The sequence below is a fragment of the Bufo gargarizans genome, chromosome 7 (assembly GCF_014858855.1).
Source record: "Bufo gargarizans isolate SCDJY-AF-19 chromosome 7, ASM1485885v1, whole genome shotgun sequence".
NCBI classification, from domain to species: domain Eukaryota; kingdom Metazoa; phylum Chordata; class Amphibia; order Anura; family Bufonidae; genus Bufo; species Bufo gargarizans.
The window spans coordinates 43,476,885-43,499,754 of record NC_058086.1 but is presented as its reverse complement, the minus strand read 5'-3'; the positions used below and the strand labels follow the sequence as shown (position 1 = coordinate 43,499,754).

At 45.4% G+C, this 22,870-nt stretch overlaps 1 protein-coding gene across 2 annotated transcripts in view; it reads left to right on the top strand.

The window, feature by feature from the left end:
- IL12RB2 (interleukin 12 receptor subunit beta 2) overlaps positions 1-12,453 on the top strand; it is a 32,984-nt gene extending 20,531 nt beyond the window's left edge. For both annotated transcript variants that reach the window (XM_044302257.1, XM_044302258.1), the window contains exons 7-17: positions 1,688-1,824; positions 3,649-3,796; positions 4,247-4,317; positions 4,484-4,697; positions 5,402-5,593; positions 5,755-5,856; positions 6,723-6,878; positions 8,815-8,958; positions 9,363-9,450; positions 10,782-10,878; positions 11,218-12,453. In XM_044302257.1, coding sequence (XP_044158192.1) covers positions 1,688-1,824; positions 3,649-3,796; positions 4,247-4,317; positions 4,484-4,697; positions 5,402-5,593; positions 5,755-5,856; positions 6,723-6,878; positions 8,815-8,958; positions 9,363-9,450; positions 10,782-10,878; positions 11,218-12,165 — 2,297 coding nt within the window. In that variant the 3' untranslated portion in view covers positions 12,166-12,453. The remainder of the gene's footprint in view (positions 1-1,687; positions 1,825-3,648; positions 3,797-4,246; positions 4,318-4,483; positions 4,698-5,401; positions 5,594-5,754; positions 5,857-6,722; positions 6,879-8,814; positions 8,959-9,362; positions 9,451-10,781; positions 10,879-11,217) is intronic.
- Positions 12,454-22,870: the final 10,417 nt, after the last annotated feature.

Sequence of the window (22,870 nt, the reverse complement as noted above, 5' to 3'; positions counted from 1 at the left end):
AAGGCATGAAAGACCTGAGCGATATTTCCTGCTTTCTTAGTGACCGCTGCCCGATCTTTTACCACCATCACAGGTCTATGGCTGAGGAAGATGGGCACATGTTATCCAAGGGGTCCTGGTACCTCTTTACAGAGGGTATTTCCTTTGTAGAAGATGCTCCAAATCATTCTCAAGTCATCATTATATTCTGGAAGTTGTTGCAAGTCGGTTCAGCTCCTACTTAGGGATCATGCACATGAACGTTGCCTGGCCGTGGCCGTATTGCGGCCCGCATATGGCGGGTCCACTAATACACGGGCACCGGCCGTGTGCATCCCGCATCACGGATTGTGGACCCACTCACTTCAATGGGTCCTCAAACCGGAAGATGCGGATCGGAGGCACGGATCGGAAGCACTACCTAGTGCTTCCATGGGTTCACTGTACGTGCCTCCGTACCGCAAAAAAGTAGTCCATGCACTACTTATTTGCAGTGCGGACCATAGGATGCGCGGACCCCAATCAAGTGAATGGGTTCGCGATCCGCATGCGGCTGCCCTACGATCGGTGCCCGTGCATTGCGAACCGCAGCACGGACTCGGCCAGTGTGCATGAGCCCTAAGTTGCATTTGTTTCTGGAAAAGTTGGATGGCAACCACTACGGCCGCCATCACAATTACTACATGGATTTATCATACAGTACATATCCTCGTCCCCTATTTTCTACAACAGAACACACATTTGATATTTAGGAATCGTGGAACGCTGGGTGACAAGCCATGTGGGATCTGAAAATTAAGCTAAAAATTGCTAAAAAGTTGCTTTTTTTTTGTTATTTGTATCTGTCTATGGGAAAGCTGGGTGTTAATCAGTATGGCAGCCATCACAATGAGTTTCTGCCCAGCTTTCAAAGACAGAACAGCAAGGAAGATTTCTGTGGAATGAAGTCCATTTCAGGCTAGGGGGAAGGTGACGGCAGTGTTCTCCTGGGGGGTGTCTGAAAAAACCCACCCCCTATGATCACTACTTAATGTCACATCTACCAGAGGGGAAATTTAAAGGGGTTTAGCCACCATTAAATGTTATTTTAATATAATTTAGTTTTGTAATTTACTTTCTGTTACAAAACTGCTCCAGTTGTGAGAAGTTCACTTTACTTCATTGTAATGACGCCCCCTGGTGTTTAATCTCTATAGTAATGTGCATTCACCTACTGAGGTGGTCGCACATGCTCGGTTCCATCCTTCAACTGCACCCCGAGCTTTGACAGGGAAATAGCTGCAACAGAAAAGACACACCTGCTGAGCAAAGGCACCCCCACCCCCGAGCTGTGATAGGGAAATAGTTGCAGCAGAAAGAACACGCCCCTGAGCTGTGACAAGAAGAGAACTGCAGAAAGGGCACACAGCAATGAATGGGGAGATCTCTGGATCCATGTGCGGTACAGGGCTGGTTCTGGCTTTGTTTGAGATTGTCATGTGCTATATGATGAATGATTTTCAATTGTTACATAAATCAAGGCATAACCCCTTTAAATCTCCTGAGCCCCAATACAGAGTCTGTCAAAGGGACCCCACCTGCCATGTGCCTGCCAGGGCCTGGAGAGCGACCGTTACCCCTGCACCCCATATACCACACCCTGTAATCTGCTAATGTTTAGTGCCCTCTTACCTTTATGTCATTAACCCTTTAAACTTCTGTGTCACAGTAAAGCCGTATCCACCACGGGATATAACCGTGACCTGTGATACATCTCACAACTGTACTGTCACCGTCCACGACAATCAAGACGTACAACACTGTCGGCTACGGTATCGCGTCGCCAATGAGAGCAGCTGGGAACAGGTAACGTTCACTGCATGGATTTATTTGATGGTTTGAGTCCCCCCAATATAGTGAACAGTAATATAGTGTACATGTAATATAGTATACAGTCATATAGTGTACATGTAATATAGTATATAGTCATACGGTACATGTCATATAGTGTACAGTCCTACAGTGTACAGCAATATAGCGTACAGTCATATAGTGTATATGTAATATAGTATACAGTCATACTGTGCATGCATGTAACCATAAGTGTACAGCACTTAGTAGGTAATAGTAACAGTCATACGTACATGTAACAGTGTAATAGATAACAGTCATATGGTACATAATGTACAGTCATAGTGTGTTAACAGTCAATAGTGTACATGTAATATAGTATTACAGTATACAGTATGTGTACATGTAATACAGTATACAGTCATACGGTGCATGTCATATAGTGTGTAATGTACATGTATAGTTAATAGTATACAGTCATACGGTACATGTCATATAGTGTACAGTCCTACAGTGTACAGCTAATATAGCGTACAGTCATATAGTGTACAGTCAGGGGCGTACATAGAAATCACTGGGCCCCATGGCAAGAATCTGAATTGGGCCCCCTTGTGAGTGACCCATCGCACCCCTTAGGGCCCGTGCACATCTGCTGCAGAGGTTCCAGCAGAAGCCTCCGTTGCAGATTCTGGCAAATCACGACCCCATGATAGGGAATGAGTCCTCCCCTGCATAACGGAAACAGGACGGATCCATTTTGCAGCCCATAGACTTCTATTATGACGGAATAAATAACGGAATGTCTCTAAAGGCATTCCAGTCATAGAATCGCGTTATGGTCCGTGGTAACGGCATCTAAAACGCAATTCACCTTTTGCCACCAAACGAAGTGTGAACGATTAGCGGATATTCGCTGATCTCTAGTCACAAGTCTCCGGTGGCAGGCCATCTGTGGCACTCCGACCCCAGCCGTGTGGTTGAAAACCATACATTTCTGCTAACGTCAGTTGTAGACAACAGAGAAGGGGAAAAACCAGAGCAGATTGTGAGAAATGACTCAGGTTTTAGAGCCATTCCACCTGAAAATGAAATTCATCATCATGCACATCCTGTAATATGAGGCGTCGGCGGGTAAGCAGTGTGAATGGCGCCCGCTCTGAAACTGCAACGCTGTGTTTATGGCCGGCGACAACCGCTGCCCTAAGCATGAAATGGGCTCAGTGCTGAAGTCATCCCCCAGATGGACGGAGAACAGAGGTCTCTTAACCTGCATGGAAGAACAATTACATCTAGGACAAGTATGAATTGGTACCCTGCTGCAATGCATCATGGGCCATTCCATAACATCGAGACGACATTTAGGGGCCATAGTTCTTTAAAGCAGAACCCAAGCTTGGGTTCATGTGTTGTGTCGGTGGTGACTCATAAGCCTTGCATACCGACTTGAGAATACAGGACATGCAAAAGTACTAAACAATGCCAGCTGACTGCCCCCTGAGCATCCCAGGACTGCCCCCTGAGCATCCCAGGACTGCCCCCTGAGCATCCCAGGACTGCCCCCTGAGCATCCCAGGACTGCCACAGCCATATAACTCAATGATAAAGATCTGGCTCCCTGCAGCCACCACTAGAGGGAGCTCACTACAAACACTGAAGTCACAGGGAACAATATAAATAAAAATGCTGCACAGTCCCCCTAGTGGCAGCTCCAGGAAGGAGGGTGGATGCAACATTACGGTCAAAGATCTAGTAGCCTCACGTCCCATAGAAATGTATGAATACAGAATGGCAGTCCACGCCATATACGTGTGACCAATGCTGTCCTCTTCCTGTTTACAGGCGGAAATCCTGAGCAACAGGTCCCTGATCCTGAACTGTTTACGTCCGCAGTCAGAATACGAGTTGCAGGCGGCTTGTAAATACGTGATCGACAAAGGAAAATGGAGCAACTGGAGCAAGGTGGTCACCCACGAGACCCCCGAGGATGGTGAATATATCTATTGAATTGAATCAAGACTCTAACACAGTGACCTTTAATCTCAGGCTGTCCTGTAAAAACACAACTCAAGGCATGCTGGGAGTTGTAGTCTCACAACTGAACAGCCCCAAGTTGGAGTCCACTGACTACACAGATTGATTTACTGCAGTTATCTGCTTATCTGTCATTCTAATCCTGCCTGTAAAGGTATCACCTCCGTGTATAGATACAACTATTCTCATGCCTAGAGAACTCTCCCATAGAAGTCAATGAGGTCCCCTCCAGACCATTGTGTCCATGGCCCATATGTTTTTTTGTTGCACAACTTTTCTGCGACTTTTCAGACGTCTATAACGTGTTTTGCGATTTTTTTTTTTTTTTGCTGAGTTTTGCGTGTCCGGGCAATCTATCACATTGCATCTTTCTGTATCTGATTTTGTTCTCCCTCTTCTTTTACAGCCCCACGAGGAATGGTCTATGTGTGGTACAACGTACACAGGACCAATAAGACGGTCACCATTTTTTGGAAGGTAAAAATGTACCCAGAAATTCTCTATTTTGCTTCTTGGTTGTTCCTGTTTTTTTTCCTCCATTGAACCCTACTATTTTCTATTGGGAGGGGGGGATAATATTGCTAATTGATTAATATGATTGGATATTTCTATGCCTATTGAATCCATTCCCTTTTTCTGGCAGTACATGAATTTATCGGAGTTCAGGGGTCAGATACAGTTTTACCAGGTGATAGTTCAAGACAAGGAGCGTCGTGGTGTAGACAGACAAAACACCAGAAACACGTGGCTGAGCAGAAACGTGGACACGGAGGGGTGCGTGATAAGCGTGTCTGCTCACAACTCAATGGGAAGCTCCTCTCCTGCGTACATCACAGTCACCACCCGCAGCCTGTCAGGTAAGTCAGGGTAGGTCATCAATAAATGATTGGTGGGGGTCCAACTACCAGCCCCCCTGCCGATCTGCCATCTGAAGAGGCCGTGGTGCAGCTCCGTCCCATTGAAGACAATGGGTCTGGGCTGCAATACCAAGCCCAGCCACTGTGCAATGTACGGCGCTGTGCTTGGTAAAGTGTGAGGAGGTTGCAGCGCTCACCTTAGACCAGGCATCCTCAAACTGCGGCCCTCCCGCTGTTGCAAAACTACAACTCCCAGCATGCCCGAACAGCCTACAGGTATCAGCCTACAGCAGGGCATTGTGGGAGTTGTAGTTTTACAACAGCTGGAGGGCCGCAGTTTGAGGATACCTGCCATAGACCCATAGACTGATCAGATATTGGTGACCTATCCTGAGGATAAGCCATTAATATAAAAATTTCGGACAACCCCTTTAATAGCTGTATACAGCGAGCTCCCCCTTGTGGCAGCCGCTAGTGCATGGACTGCCAGAACATGCACCAATGAAAAGGTCAGCACCTCTTAATACATTTGATGCATCTTGCACATTTCATATAAAACTCCTTTCCCCCATAGAGCGCGGCCCGGAGCAGATCCCCCTCCCGACATATGGACGGGGGCTGTCCCGTAATCAGACGCGCTCTTCTGTTGTACACATTTTTTGTATTCATTTTTTTTATTGTGCTTTTTATGTTGGATCCCTAAGGTTTAGCAGCTCCAAAAAACGTCATCGCCATAAGCGGCGGCCCAGATAACATCAGCCTCCGCTGGGAACTGCCCCCTGGAGTCGACTCATCCGGAGATCAGATAGTAGTTTGGGAGGATCCTACAGGAATGGATCAAAATCGTGCAAACTGGATCAGGGTCCCCAAAAACAACAGATCGGTGACTGTATCAGGTCGATATTTCATACAAAACCCTCTATTGATATATATTTTTTTTAAATCTTATTTTTTTTTTACATTTTAAATACATTGTATGCCTTTTGTATACATTTTGTTATTTTCTTCCCAGGATTGCATTGGACATATTACTCATTGCAATTTATTTTCTATGCAGGTCACCTGAAGCCGAATGTATGTTACCAGTTCTACGTCTACCTCCTGTGGGGAGGGCGAGCGGGGCTGCCTGGGGTCACACAGGGCTCCACAAAGCAGACAGGTATTAATATGTGTGACCCTGTCAAAGCTGAAATATTTGTAGGCAGTAACCCCTTCTGTTATAACAGTACGAAAAGCCAGTGTAGCTGGCGAAACATGTCGGGGGGCAGTGGTTAGGTTTTTAGGTGCCATGTTGATGCTATCTATATACTTAGGCCTCATGCACACGACCGTATTTTGTTTCCGTGTTCGATCCGTTTTTTTTGCAGATAGGATGTGGACCCATTCATTTCAATGGGTCCGCAAAAAACGTGGGCAGCACACAGTGTGCTGTCCACATCAGTATGTCCGTTCCATTGCTCCGCAAAATAAATAGTGCATGTCCTATTTTTTTCTAGTTTTATGGACAAAGATAGGCATTATGACAATGGATCCGCAAAAAAACTGGATGCCATACGGAACGTCATCTGTTTTTTTTTGAGGACCGCAAAACACATACGGTCGTGTGCATGTAGCCTTACCCAGTCAGTGAAGTGAACTAATTTGTGAGCCAGCAATTATTATGTAGCTGAATAGGGATTGTGCAGGCCGAGCACACCTGCTAATCCTAGTTGCACTTATAGGAAATGTGTTTTTAATATTATTGAAAATAAGGTTGATCTTTTAATTACTTGAAATGTTAGGGGCAAGGATAGCCAAATGGCAGGTTTACAACTCCCAGCATGCAACATGCTTGGCTGTTCTTCTAACTCCCATAGAAGTGAATTGGGCATTATGGGAGTTGTAGTTTCAGAAAAGACTGAGTGCCAAAGGTTGCCGATTCCTGGCTTAGGAGACATTGGCAAAGGAAGTTCTGAATCTTAATATCTACCATGTTTGTGATCGACACAATGAACTTTGTTCTCCTGGCTTCTCTTGAGTCCACAGCTCCCCTGACGGCTCCTAAATTTAAATATGGAGCTCACAAGGAAAACACTATACTGGTGACATGGGAAGAAATCCCGGCTGAGGCATGGATGGGATGTATCACTCACTACAGCATATATCTGAAGGCTACCTCACAGACGACTCGTGTTATTAAGAGTGAGTATGCCAGAAAATATAACTTCCGCAGGAAGGAAGAGAGGATAACCATGTCAATTTTTTTTTTATTTTATTTTATGGTGGTTCTGCTAAGTGTGATTGATGTTTATGCTGATTGTAGATCCAAATGTAAAGGTTGGCGGAGAGCTGGGCTGTGTATATGGGAATAAAACCGAATTCAAAGGTTGGCAGAGAGCTGGGATGTGTATATGGTTGGTGAAGAGCTGGGCTGTGTATATGGTTGGCGGAGAGCTGGGCTGTGTATATGGTTGGCGGAGAGCTGGGCTGTGTATATGGTTGGCGGAGAGCTGGGCTGTGTATATGGTTGGCGGAGAGCTGGGCTGTGTATATGGTTGGCGGAGAGCTGGGCTGTGTATATGGTTGGCGGAGAGCTGGGCTGTGTATATGGTTGGCGGAGAGCTGGGCTGTGTATATGGTTGGCGGAGAGCTGGGCTGTGTATATGGTTGGCGGAGAGCTGGGCTGTGTATATGGTTGGCGGAGAGCTGGGCTGTGTATATGGTTGGCGGAGAGCTGGGCTGTGTATATGGTTGGCGGAGAGCTGGGCTGTGTATATGGTTGGCGGAGAGCTGGGCTGTGTATATGGTTGGCGGAGAGCTGGGCTGTGTATATGGTTGGCGGAGAGCTGGGCTGTGTATATGGTTGGCGGAGAGCTGGGCTGTGTATATGGTTGGCGGAGAGCTGGGCTGTGTATATGGTTGGCGGAGAGCTGGGCTGTGTATATGGTTGGCGGAGAGCTGGGCTGTGTATATGGTTGGCGGAGAGCTGGGCTGTGTATATGGTTGGCGAAGAGCTGGGCTGTGTATATGGTTGGCGGAGAGCTGGGCTGTGTATATGGTTGGCGGAGAGCTGGGCTGTGTATATGGTTGGCGGAGAGCTGGGCTGTGTATATGGTTGGCGAAGAGCTGGGCTGTGTATATGGTTGGCGAAGAGCTGGGCTGTGTATATGGTTGGCGAAGAGCTGGGCTGTGTATATGGTTGGCGGAGAGCTGGGCTGTGTATATGGTTGGCGGAGAGCTGGGCTGTGTATATGGTTGGCGGAGAGCTGGGCTGTGTATATGGTTGGCGGAGAGCTGGGCTGTGTATATGGTTGGCGGAGAGCTGGGCTGTGTATATGGTTGGCGGAGAGCTGGGCTGTGTATATGGTTGGCGGAGAGCTGGGCTGTGTATATGGTTGGCGGAGAGCTGGGCTGTGTATATGGTTGGCGGAGAGCTGGGCTGTGTATATGGTTGGCGGAGAGCTGGGCTGTGTATATGGTTGGCGGAGAGCTGGGCTGTGTATATGGTTGGCGGAGAGCTGGGCTGTGTATATGGTTGGCGGAGAGCTGGGCTGTGTATATGGTTGGCGGAGAGCTGGGCTGTGTATATGGTTGGCGGAGAGCTGGGATGTGTATATGGTTGGCGGAGAGCTGGGATGTGTATATGGTTGGTGAAGAGCTGGGCTGTGTATATGGTTGGCGGAGAGCTGGGATGTGTATATGGGAATAAAACCAAATTCAAAGGTTGGCGGAGAGCTGTGATGTGTATATGGTTGGCGGAGAGCTGGGATGTGTATATGGGAATAAATCCAAATTCAAAGGTTGGTGAAGAGCTGGGATGTGTATATGGGAAATAAACCGAATTCAAAGGTTGGTAGAGAGCTGGGATGTGTATATTGGAATAGAGTAGGGGAGGGCTCCTGCCTCAGCAAGATGCCTTACAAGGTTATGATTACCCTGCAATCCAGCATTGGTGGACGTGTTTGCACACTATGGGGAAAAAAGCCAGGACCGCGTGCGAGTGCACATAGACACGCATGCTCAGCAGCTCCCATCCTGACCACCTCATATCTGCACTGTACATGATAAATGCCATTTGCTGTATGATACATCCCCTTTAACCTTCATGCATATGGACATTGCTTGTTTCTTCTTTCAGTATCCGTCAACCAATCAACTTGGTACCAGTATGAGATTAATAACATTGAGAAAAACATCCAGTACTCCTTGGAGATGACCTGCTCGAATGACGCTGGAGAGGGTCCCCCAAGTCCTCTCATATCTGCGTATGTTCAGCCTGATGGTGAGGTTTTTACTTATATCAATTTATATTTACTTTTCTGCACGGATTTTGATTCCGGGTCCGGTTAGTTGTCGGAGACTGCTGCTCCCTGTCATTACATGGGAGGACTATACATGGCTGTCATACAATGGATGTGAGTCATTTCATAATGTTACTTTATAATGACCTGTGCCGTTTGTTAAAGAACAGTGCGGTGATATTTTCACTTCTAAACTGATCCTTAACCAAAAAGGTCCATAAGGCCTCCTATAGAAATTCTGACCAGCAGGGCTCAGCGACATCCTTCACAGGTCTTGCAGATGACGACGTCTTCTCTTTACACTTCAAAAACACTTTCACTTTCATAAATGCAAGATCCAGACGTTTGGCTTCCTGTGACGTTCTCTGCTCATCTCCTTTTCTAGTTTCAGAAGACATTACGGCGGTCTCCGTGTTTGTAGCCGTCCTCATCTTCGTAGGTTTCCTACTTAGCATTTCATTTGCAAAACTGAGGTGAGAATAAGGTTTCATTATTATTATTATTATTATTTTTTCTAAAGAACTGACACCTCGATAAAGTGTAACCAGTGAAGATCTGATCTCCGAGATTGCTAGATGATAACAAGAATGAGGGGCTGGAAAGTTGGCCGTGCGTACGGATCCTGAGCAGCATCATATGCCAACTCTGGGGAACAGAATTGGGTGCGGATCTGCAGTAACCTGGCACGGCCACTACTGATTGGATGGTTAAGATCTATTCTATGTGGAGTCTGTGAAACTCCTTCACACTACTGGCTGTTCTGCTGACACAACAGCACACGGCCTCCAGCTGTGTCAGCACTCTCTGCTCTCCCTTTAGTGCTAGAGGTAGCAGTAGGAAGGTGAAGGAGGTTGTACAGGGCAGATCAGAGTGTGGAGAGGGCGGTTCACACAGGCTATGAACTGAGAGAAAGGCCTCATGCACACATCCGTGGCGTGGTCCACAAAAAAAATATAACCTCTCCTATTCTTGTCCATTTTGCAGTCAAGAATAGGCAGTTAGATCAATGGCTGTCCGGCGCCGTTCTGCAAATTGCGAAAACGCATACGGACACCATCCGTGTTTTGCTGATCCGCAATTTGCGGACTGCAAAACACACAACGGTCGTGTGCATGAGGCCAAAAGCACCAGGGTAGACAGGGTTAATCAAAACAGTAGTCTACAAAGAGAAGGAAAACTCACAGCAAGCAGACTATGGGGTGGGAGAAATCACATATTCCTCACCATAACGCTCCATTCACACGTCCGCAATTGGCGGAACGGAATTGCGGACCCATTCATTCCTATGAGGCAGCACGATGTGCTGCCCAGACACGGAATTGCGGACCCACACTTCCGGGTCCGCAATTCCGTTCCCGAAAAAAAATAGAACATGTCCTATAGGCATATTCTATAGTGCCGGCAATGTTTGGTCCGCAAATGCAGAACACACATTGCCGCTGTTCGTGTTTTGCGGACGTGTGAATGGAGCCTTAGTGTCTGTCAGTAAAAATGAGTAGAGATCGCTCATCGGCTATACCAGAAAGAACTAGCACAGCGATTAGCTAGCGAGGAGAGCATCAGCCTAGACAAACAGATTTCACATCCAAACATCTTAGTCAGAAATGTGTATATGATAGGAAGCACAATATATTCATACATTTGTTGCAGAAATTTCTTCAAGTGAGTCCAAGCCTTTGTGCATGAACATAACCTGGGTGGTCAGGTGCAATACTAAACACCAAGGTTGGATACATTTATAGCCTGATAGTAGCAGACGTGTTCTTTTTATTTTTTATGACTATGTACATATATTTCCTCCTAGAGTGCAAATCTTATCAAAAATCCTTCCTCGGGGGTGGCGCAAGCCTGTTCCTGACCCAGCCAATTGTGAGTGGGCCAAGGAGTACATATCAAAAACGGTATGGCGATACACTGCTTCTTACCACGTTTATAGATTGTGTAGTCATAAAACTTCTATGTGAGGGTATAGTGGGCATGCTCTGTGACATAGACAAATGCAACTGCGCAGGCACCAGGTGTGTGAGCCGTGCCGATCACCCACTGACTGTGGTGTGTTATTTACCTACAACTTTAAAAGACAGGTTTGCCTTTTCACCGTATCGTCATTCTGAGCAACATTCACAGTTCTGCTGCCGGACACGCCACTAAGCTAGGCTCCTATAATACAGAAGGGCAGTAATGTAACTCAATCCTATGTATAAACACTGGTTACATAAATTTCATGTTGTGTTTTATAGGAAAAAAGGGAAGTTTTCACGAGAGTTGCATCAAGTGTCTCCAACTACGATGATGAAACAGAGACGGTGGAAATAGAAGAGATGAACAGTCAGGAGGAGGAGGAGGAGGGTCCAGCATCTGTATTTAGTTATAAAATAAACTTTGCATCCATTAGGATCACGCATGATCAGAACATAACCCCTAAGGAGAATTCAGAAGGTACTGCACAAGGTGGGACATACACCTCCCTAGAAACTGATCAAACACCATCGGACTACCTGTTGCACCATGAAATCAAACCGTCCGACTACCTGTTGCACCATGAAATCAAACCGTCCAACTACCTGTTGCACCATGAAATCAAACCGTCCAACTACCTGTTGCACCATGAAATCAAACCGTCCAACTACCTGTTGCACCATGAAATCAAACCGTCCAACTACCTGGTGCACCATGAAATCAAACCGTCCAACTACCTGGTGCACCATGAAATCAAACAATCAGACTACCTGATGCACCACGAAATTAAACCGTCCGACTACCTGATGCACCACGAAATCAAACCATCTGACTACTTGTCTCACCATATTAAACAATCAGACGACTTGGCCCACCATGAAATGAGGTCATCAGACTGCTTGGTCCACCAAGACATTAAGCTACTGAACTTACTGGTCGCCCATTGTAACTCATCAGACTACTTGGCCCATCCTGAAATAAAACCATCAGACCCCTTGCTCCACCACGATGTTAAAATATCAAACTCCACGGTCAGCCATATTAAACCTTCATCCTACCTAGCCCACAATGAAACTAAAGTGGACTATCTGCCAACTAACATGTTGACCATCACGGAAGACCCCAAAAAAGAAGAAATGGACCTGTTCCATCACCAATTATTTCTGCCGTCAGGAGAAAGGTGCCGCAACACAATTAGTCTGAACACTGTCCAACTTTCCATACAGTGAGAACTGAATTTGATACATTGTGCCCACCCTCATTTCTAGCAATGCCTCTTTTAATATTTAAAGAGTAACTTTTACAAATAATATTTTTAAGCAACTGCAAATAATCTTTAAAAAAAAAACCACAAAGACAAAACCAAACCGTTTTGTGTATACAGCTCTGATGCAGATCTAGGTTTTTATATGATTGCAGGATACAAAACAACCTCATTTTTATTTTGATGCACTGAAACCATGTAAAAAGTTGCAAATCAAAATAAATCCTACAAGATTTTAGCTTCTGCCAGTAAACTAAAGACCCCTTGGCTCGTGTCATGTGGGAATCCATTTCCCTGTTCTATGTAGGTTTTCTGCAGTGATGGCAGCACGGGCAATTACAACATGCACAAGCGGTGCCCCTGCCCCTCATCTTCCACCATCTCAGTCAATAGATGTGTATTACGTCACAACAATTCTGAGGGATGGGAGCACGCCTCGTCGTAGCACACACTGCATGGAAACGCTTTTTCATGTGCTGCCACCTACTGACAAATTGGTTACATTACCCTTGAATCTATGTAAAGAGCAAGAAATGGCCGATTACCTGCAGATACCCCTCCCCTCAAAAAATGTTTAAAGTATACCTAAATCTTCACACACACCACTAAAACCAGTTCTAAATGGGATGGAAATTATTTCTGTAATGTACAATTTTTATTTTTTTTTACTTTTCCTAGCGAAATAATTTTAGGTGCCTATTGTGCTTTGGAATCCGTACTCTTACACTGCTGTGTATGGGAGTACGGATTTCCCTCTGAGCGCTCTACAGGCTGCAACATTGCTGCTCTTCTAAAGCAAGGCTGGGACTGGGTTACTTAGGGCCCACCAGTGTAACCGATTCTGGGGGCCCACCTTAGGGCTCCTGCATACAAACTTATTTTTTTCCATGTCCGTATCGTTCACTTCATTTCAATGGAGCCACATAAAAAAAAAAAAAAAAAATTACTGTCTGCATTCCTTGTCTGTATGGCCGCATGGCCGTTCTGCAAAATGATAGAACATGTCCTATTATTGTCCACATTACAGACAAGGATAGCACTGTTCTATTAGAGGCTGTTCTGTTCTGCATAATGTGGAATGCGCACACCCGGTATCCATGTTTTGCGGATCCTAGCGATATGCCCCCTTTTGTCTAAGATGGGAATACCCCCTTAAGTCAGTCAGAAAGAAGACACATGCAGAGCACACCAATCACTCATTGGACACATGTGGCACACAAGACACTTATACGTGGCTCACATGCCACTGATACATATGTCACATACTGCACATACACCACTGATACATAGAACATATATAGCACACACCAATCACACATAGGAAACACACAATGCACACGCCAAGACATTTATGCCTAACCCTATTAAGTGTAGCAGACTTAAGGGTCCATTCACACGGCAGTATTTTTACCTTTCCAGATAAACGTTCCTGTTTTTTGCGGATCCGAAAATCTGGATGACATGAGGATGCTTTTAGCATGTTTTCCGCATTTTTGACGGATCCATTGACTAGAATGGCATAACGGAACGCAAAATCGGACAAATAGTAGGACAGGGTATACTTTTTTCCTGGATCCGAATAAACGGAACGGAATCGGAGAGCACCATGTGTGCAGTCCGAATATTTGCGGAATCCATTGAAATGAATGGATCCGTATAACATTCCGTTTATTGGAACGGATGCGGAATACAAAAACGGACGTGTGAATGGACCCTAAAGGGGATGTCTCCCTTCAGCAATTGACATTTATCATGGTGAGAAAGTGAATACAAGGCAATTACTATTGTATTGTGATTGTCCATATTGCCTTCTTTCCATCACATTATACACAGCATGTATCCGTGGTCATTACCACCATGGCCGCGCTTGCATAAAAATTTAAAATCTGGCCCAAAATATGTGTCAAACTAAAATAGAAATGCTCGCCTGTTAAAGGGCCGGTGTCCACTTTTCTAGTTATCCTCCCTCTATCCACAGGATTGGGGATAACTAAGTGATCCGTGGGGGTCTGAACGCTGGGGGTCTGAACGCTGGAGCCCCCACTGATCCCCCTTCTTGACTGAGTGACAGGTGGAGCACATGCCCTGCCTCTCCATCCATTCTCTATGGGGTCGCCGGAGATGGCGGAGTACAGCGCTGGCTATTTCCAGTGGTCCCAAAGAGAATAACTGGAGCAGCAGAGCGTATGTGTGGCCTGCCACACCATCAGACAGGGGGAACAGGGTCCGTTCCTGGGATCGGGGGGGGGGGGGGGGGGTCACAGAATCTGACCCCACTAATCATCTAGTTATGCCCTATGGTGTGCAGAGGATAACTTGAAAACCTGGACAACCCCTTTAAATCTTCCACCACCAGTATCTCTTTACATGGCAGCAGTGATGCCTGTAAATACAGAATATCATCACTGCCGCGATGTAAACCGTACGTGTCAATACTGGAGAATGTGACGCACTGCGCAGAATTTTTTGGGCATAAGTCCAACCCCCTTTGCAGGTCATAACCTTTAACAAAGCCCAAACAAAGGTTCTAGAGGAGCAACATGAGCAAAGGGCACAAACGGAGGGTCATAACTGAAGCAGAGGCATTAGGGTCACCTGAGGCAGGGTAATAGGGGTAACTGGAAAAGAGGCAATATTAGTGGTGCATTTAGAGTGGGGGCATTTGGATCTGTGGCACTAATGGGGATGCACCTAAAGCAGAGGCATTGGGGGGACTTAAGGCAGAGTCCCCCCAATGCCACTCTGAACTCTGCAGAGAGCAGCACACATACACAGATCTGAGTCTGCTATAAACAAATCCCCTATTTCCCCCTTACAGTTTCCTACAGCCCACTACAGTGTCACACACCTGAGAAATCAGCCCAGCGCCGCAGAGGAGTCCTTCTCTCCAGCAACCACAGTTTTCTGACAGCAGGGAGGGCAGGAGGATGGCCAGACATGTTCTCTCCTCCTTCACTGCCAGCAGCCTGGGAAGCTTAGAAGATACTTGCAGGGCCTCCTGTACAATTTACACCAGTAGGAGGCTACATCACTGTGCGATACTGCCACCTAGTGGCTAAAATAATTATCTCTCCTGAGAAAGGAGAAATAATTACTCCTCCATCTTATCTCCGGGCACAGGAGACTGGGGTCTTACCAAGGAATCCCCCGCCTCCCTGGTGGGCCAGTCTGAGCCTGCATACATGGGTCTAGAAGTGCTTTAGACCCAACAGCTAATATGTGTGACCGGCTCCCTGGTGTAAAAAAATAAATTTGACTTACCGGTAATTCTGTTTCCTTGAATCCACCATGACGGCTACGGATGAGATTCACCCCTTGACCTCTGTAGGGGCAGTAAATACACAGAGAGATAGTTTAATAAGCCCCACCCACTCTCACCCTCAGTGTGTACCAGATACCAAAGTGGGTATATATACATATATGTTTTTTTTTTTTTTTTTTTACTATCCTCATAATATATACTAAACTTTATGGGAAGGAATATATGAGCCGTCATGGTGGATTCAAGGAAACAGAATTACCGGTAAGTCTAATTAAGTTTTTTTCCATTTCATCCACCATGACAGCTATGGATGAGAATTAACAGATTACTAAGTAGGGGGGTAACTGCTTGCAACACTCTTTGGCCAAAGGCCAAATCCACTGAAGCAGAAAAGTTCAGATAGTGTCTAATGAAAGTATTAATGTCACTCCTGTGACAGGTCTTAGAAGGTCTGAAAGATTATCTGCACATTAGTGATCCGACAGCCTCCTTTGGTTTCACTTTGTGTGTTGCTGGTATGTCCCCACCTCCTGTTCAGGTGTGGATCATGTGACCTTTACCCATCCCTATTTAGTCTAACTTTACCCATCACTCCTTGCTCTGGATAGCTTCATTTGTTTTTGGAAGAGCTGGAGTGTGGTTCGTGTTGAAGTCCTGTTCATCCTTAGAAGTTAGGTGTTCCACTTGTTGTGTTTTGTATTCTCTCCCCCCCCCCCCCCCCCCCGGTTGTTTACTAGGCCTCAGCGAGATGCTGGTTCCTTCACCAGGGAAGGAACGGGTTGTCTCTGCCCTGTCATTACCTTTAGGTCATCCGAAACTCACCAGGGTTTTCTAGGTTCCTGTGTCTGGGCATCTCTACCATCGAGAGGTGCCCATAAGGATAGGAGTTAGGGCAGGAGCAGGGTTTTATAGGTGGTGACCCTTTTCCTTCCCTAGCGGTGAGGCCTAGTGCCTTTCCCCTTCCTTCTTGTTGTCTTTTGGTGTTCTCCCCTATTACATCCGTGACAATTAATGCTAGACCAAGTTGCAGCCCTGCATATCTGATCGAGAGATACCCCAGCTTTTCTGGCCAAGAGGAGGCCATACCCCTAGTAGAATGGGCCCTAATTCCTGTAGGACATATCTGAACCAATAGGGAATAACTGTAAGCAATAGTTGTTTTTATCCAACTCCCTATGGATGCCTTGGAAAGCTTTTTTCCTTCCTAAAATGTTCTGTAGCTTTAAAAAGGTACTGAATAATTGCCTCCCTTACATCCAGAAGATGCCATTTTTCTTCCATGGGATCCTTTAGTTCACTGCAGAAGGAAGGTAAAATGATTTCCTGGTGACTATGGAAATTTTAAACTACCTTTCGGGAGGAAACCCGGATCTAATCAATACAATTCTATCAGGAAAAACTGATATAGATTTGGTTCTTTACATGACAAGGCCTGGATTTCTCCCATGCATCTAGCGGATGTAATTGCTATTAAAAAGGCAGTCTTAAAAGAGAGATGTTTTAAGGAAATATCTGTTACTGGGGCAAATGGAGAATTTGTCAACCCATTAAGGACTAGCCTTAAGTCCCATAGCAGAATTCTATGTTTTAGGGAAGGTCTAAGTCTAGAAGCGGCTTTAATAGATCTTCTAATCCATCTATGGCTCGCTATGTTAGTATCGTAGAAAGCCCCCAGGGCTGATATTTGCACCTTCAAAGTACTAGGCCTAAGTCTAGGCCTCTTTGTAAAAATTCCAAGATCTTTTGTATGGAAGGAGAGAATCTATTGGGAGAGACTTTTCCCAGCCATGAGCAGTACTTTTTCCATATTTTTAGAATTAGAATTTTTTTCCTGCTGGCTTTTAAGGAATTGATAACTTTATCTGAAAGACCCTTATTTCTTAGGATTTCGCTTTCAGGATCCAGGCCGATAGTTTGAAGAGACCTGTTCTGATGTAGGATTGGCCCCTGTGAGAATATCCTTCTGAAAAGGGATCTGCCATGGATCTTCCAGAGATAAGTTTTTCAGGATGGAGAACCAAGTTCTCTTGGGCCAATAGGGGGTAATTAGTATTACTGTCACTGGGTCTGTGAGGATTTTCTGTAGAGCCCTGGGGATTAATGCCCATGGAGGGAACGCATATGCAAGATTCCAGGTCCATTTTACTGAGACGGCATCTACCGCCCACGGATTTTCCCTGGGGTTCAGGGAGCAAAACTGGTTGACCTTTGTATTTCTTTTTGAATAGGTCTATTTGTGGTTGGCCCCACCTGGTTATTAATTTTTGAAATATGTCTGGATTTAAGGACCATTACCCTGGGTCTAGAGTCTGTCTGCTTAGAAAATCTGCCTCTGTATTTTCTGATCCCTTCAGATGAATGGCTGTAATAGAACATTTTTTTCTGCCCAAGAGAATACTTTTTCCGTTTAGAATCTTAATTTTTGGGACCTTGTGCCTCCTTGATGCTTCAGGTAAGAGACTGCTGTTGTATATTTTTAGGTGTTTTTTGTTTAATAAACTCCAATTAAATTTTAGAGTTTCCCAGAGCGCCCTTAATTCTTTGTAATTTGATGACTCGTTCTTTATTTCTTCTGGCCACTTCCCTTGCCAGCTTGAGGAGGCCACCGTTGCTCCCCATCCTGTTGCACTTGCATCTGGTACAATTTGTATTCCTGGTTCTTTTTGCCAGATTACCCCTCTCGCTAGGTTGGTTTCCATCTTCTACTAATTTAAATCTCTAGTTTTATTTGCAGTGGGATTTTTATTATCATATCTAAGGATGACTGACTTTTGTTCCAATTGTTTAATATCCAGGAGTGTATGGTCCTGGTGTGGGCTTGGCTCCAGGCAACTGCTGTTATATAGGAGGTCATGAGACCCAAGATGCTCATGGCGTTCCTGATCAAGGTGCTGTCCTAAGTTTGGAATTTTTCTATTTTCCCTACGATGTCTTTGATTTTTTCCCGAGGGACTAATTGACTTCGGGCTAACGAGTCTAGCATTACCCCGAGGAATCTTTTGTTGGATGACGGAATTAGGGAAAATGTTTTTATATTTATCAGCCAACCCAGGTTGGAAATTTTCTGTAGGAAGGTTTGCATTTTTGTGGCCGTTTCTGCTTCTGTATTTCCCAGTAGAAGGAAATAGTCTAGTTATGGAAAAATTACTAGTCCTTCTTTCCTGAGGGAGGGTAACCTCTCCACTACGTTTCATGAAGACCCTTGGCGCGGATAAAATGCCAAAGGGTAGGGAGCAGAACTGAAAATTATGTGATCTTGTCTTTGTAATGCAAACCGAAGAAATTTTTGTGAATTTTGATGAATAGGAACGTGATACTATGCTCCCTATTTATTAGAGGAACGATGGAGGAGATAGATTCCAATTAGATTTTTTTGTACACTATAGATTTGTTTAGGTCTTTTAGGTTTATGATGGTTCTGGAGGAGCCATCCGGTTTTTGTACTAAGAGTCTTGAGTAGAACCCCAGTTTTTTCTCTGACATAGGAACCTGCTTTATCACTCCCGATGTTTTTAATTATAGTATACCCAGATTTTTTAAAGGGTATTGGGATTGTGTGAACTGTTTTGGTGGGGTAGAGGTAAACTCTATCCTGTATTTTTTTTATAATTCCTAAAGCCCAAGGGTTTGATGTTATGGCTTCCCACTGAGTTAAGAAATCTTTTAACATCCCCCTTCTCTGGAGTCATTGGTTTTCACTTTGTTTATTTTGGGGGTTGAGGAGGAATCCTATTCCTTTGCCACCCTTCTGCTAACTCCAGCGACCAGTCTTTCCTTTACCCCTATATGGCCTAGATTGCTGACTGAAGGGGCAAAAAAACTTCCTTTTTTGTTCCAGGGAAACCCTTCTTTTTGTCGGCGGCCTTTTCTAAGATCTTATAGAGTACCGCCCCAAAGACATATTCCCCTACGAATGCTATGGAGCATAGTTTTGATTTGGAGATTTTATCACCTCCTCCCCAGGATTTCATCCAAAGTGCGCGCCTGGCAGAAATCGAGAAAGCGGCGTCCTTGGCTGCAAATCTAATGGATTCCGCAGACGCATCTGCTAAAAATGCCATGGCGGATTTTAAGAGAGGAATAGACTGAAGGATTTCTTTTGTCGCGGTTTTATTTTTTAGATTATTATCCAGCTCATTAAGCCAGAAATACATGGCTCTAGCCACTGCGGTAGCTGCGATATTAGTTTTCATCCCGAACATAGACTCCTCCCAACACTTCCTTAGTAGGGAATCCGCTTTCCGTTCCATTGGGTCACGTAACTGGGATGCGTTCTCAAATGGCAGAGAAGTCTTTTTTTTTTTTTTACAACTTTTGCCACTAGAACATCTATTTTAGATTCAGCAGGGTCAAAGAGAAGTCTCTTCCTAAATTCTTTAGAGACCCCTAGTCTTCTTTCAGGATCCGCTCATTCATCAATAATAATCTTTTATATTTTTATTAATGGGGAAACCCGTAGCTTTTTTTGTGCGTAATCCCGGTGACAGGTTCCCTTTAAAAGCTATGGATTTTACCATGGAGCTGACTGGTCAAACACAGTCAGAGGTTTCCGGTCACAGACTAAGGGCCGCTTCACACGAGCGGATGCCGTGCGTGGCATCCGCTCCGTGAAAGAGTGCCAAGACCCGCTGCAGACTGCAGAGGCACGGAGCAGTAACATGACTGTTAAAGAGATCACAGAGAGGCACGGAGCATTAACAGTCATGTTACTGCTCCGTGCCTCTGCAGTCTGCAGCGGGTCTTGGCACTCTTTCACGGAGCGGATGCCACGCACGGCATCCGCTCGTGTGAAACGGCCCTAAGGCTACTTTCACACTAGCGTTCGATCGGATCCGTTCTGAACGGATGCGATCATAATAATGCAGACGGAGGCTCCGTTCAGAACGGATCCGTCTGCATTATTTTGGCATATAAAAGCTAAGTGTGAAAATAGCCTCGGACGGATCCGTCCAGACTTTCAATGTAAAGTCAATGGGGGACGGATCCGCTTGAAGATTGAGCCATATTGTGGCATCTTCAAACGGATCCGTCCCCATTGACTTACATTGTAAGTCTGGACGGATCCGCACGCCTCCGCACGGCCAGGCGGACACCCGAACGCTGCAAGCAGCGTTCAGCTGTCCGCCTGTCCGTGCGGAGGCGAGCGGAGCGGAGGCTGAACGCCGCCAGACTGATGCAGTCTGAGCGGATCCGCTCCATTCAGACTGCATCAGGGCTGGACGGCTGCGTTCAGGTCCGCTCGTGAGCCCCTTCAAACGGAGCTCACGAGCGGACCGACGAACGCTAGTGTGAAAGTAGCCTAAGGCCTCTTTCACACGACTGTTTTTCTTTTTTCCGTTTATGGGCCGTTTTTTGCAGTCCGTATATGGAACAATTCCTTTCAATGGTTCCGAAAAAAAAACAGAATGTATTCGCTATGCATTCCGTTTCCGTTTTTCCATTCTGTTGAAAGGTAGAACATGTCCTATTATTGCCCGCAAATCACGTTCCGTGGCTCCATTCAAGTCAATGGGTCCGCCCAAAAAAACGGAACACATACGGAAATGCATCTGTATGTCTTCCATATCCGTTTTGCAGAACCATCTATTGAAAATGTTATGCCCAGCCTAATTTTTTTCTATGTAATTACTGTATATGCCATACAGAAAAACGGAACAGAAACACATTGGAGAGAAAAAAAAAAAAATAATGAACGGATCTGTGAAAAACAGACCGCAAAACACAAAAAAAAAAAAGCCATACGGTCTTGTGAAAGAGGCCTAACGTACATGGTAGGCTGAGTTCACAACATCACTGTCTAGCTTTCCATTCTCCTGGTCAGGGGGTGGAAACTGCAAAAAAAAATATGGATCCTGTTGCATCATTTGGCATCCGTTTGAGACATTTCCATCAGAGATTTATTTTCCAGTCAAAAAAAACACGGACCTCAGATTAAAATGACTCAAAACTGATGCAAAATGATGCAACAGGATCCATTTATTTTTACAAGATCCCGCTTTGTTTTTCTCTTTTTGACAGATCAAAACAGTAAGCTAAACAGTGATGTGAACTGAGCCTTAGGCTACTTTCACACTTGCATTCTGAGTGGATAAGGATCCGCTCAGAATGCATCAGTTTGACTCCGTTTCGCTCAGCAGGCGGACACCCGAACGCTGCTTGCAGCGTTTTAGTGTCCGCCTGGCCGTGCGGAGCCAAACAGATCCGTCCAGACTTACAATGTAAGTCAATGGGGACGGATCAGTTTGACGTTGACACAATATGGTGCAATTTCAAACGCATCCGTCCCCCATTGACTTTTAATGCGAAGTCAGGACGGACCCGTTTGACTAACAGATTTCGATTTTTTTTTTCTGGAACGGATACCATCGTTTGCATTATAGGAGCGGATCCGTGTGTGCAGATACCAGACGGATCTGCTCCGAAGGCAAGTGTGAAAGTAGCCTTAGCTGTTTAGTCTACAAACCCTTACGGACCCATGTATGCCAGGCTTTAGAAGTGCAGCGATGCTCCGGCCTGCGCAGCGCTCAGAGGGCAATCTATACTCCTGTCCACAAGAAGGAGTACAGATTCTCAAGTGCAATAGACACTTATATTACAAAAATTATTTCCATACATATAGAACAGATTTAGGCACACTTTAATGGGTTATAGGGATTGTTCAGACTTTACGAAGTGATGGGCTATCTTCAGGACAGACCATCGCTAGGTGATCGGCAGAGGTCTGACACCCCACCAATCACCTGTTCAGGTGTAGCTCTGTTGCTCAGATGACTACACATAAGATCCGCACAGATTTTCGTGCGTTTCTGCACCATGTCCACAATTTCCAACAGCGTTTTTTTTACCACAGATCTCACCCTTCATTGGAAAAGGTCAATGTACACACAGAAAAAAAGTCTGCAAAGTGTACATGAAATTTGTGCCATCTGATACACTTTGCTGGTACTGTTATACACTGCGGTTTTTCCACACATAATCCGCAACGTGTGAAGGTGGCCTAAGGCTAGGTCTACAAGACGGCGACATTTTGTTGCACCAATGTCACGCAACAATTTTTAGAATTGTAGTCTATGGCGTCGCACTGCAACATGCGGCGAATGTGACAGTCGCATAAAAATCCATCTTGAATTGATTTTTTTGCGACTTTCACGTCGCAGTGTAGACCTAGCCCAGTGATGGGCAAACTGCGGCCCTCCAGCTGTTGCAAAACTACAACTCCCACTATGCCCTGCTGTCGGCTGAAAGCTGTAGGCAGTCTTTGCATGCTGGGAGTTGTAGTTCTGCAACAGCTGGAGATCCGCAGTTTGCCCATCACTGCCCTAGCCTAAGGCTTCTTGTCTGCAGGCAATGGGTACACAATACTGGGATTTGCTTATTTTAAACTCATTGTCTCATGAATCAATGCAAT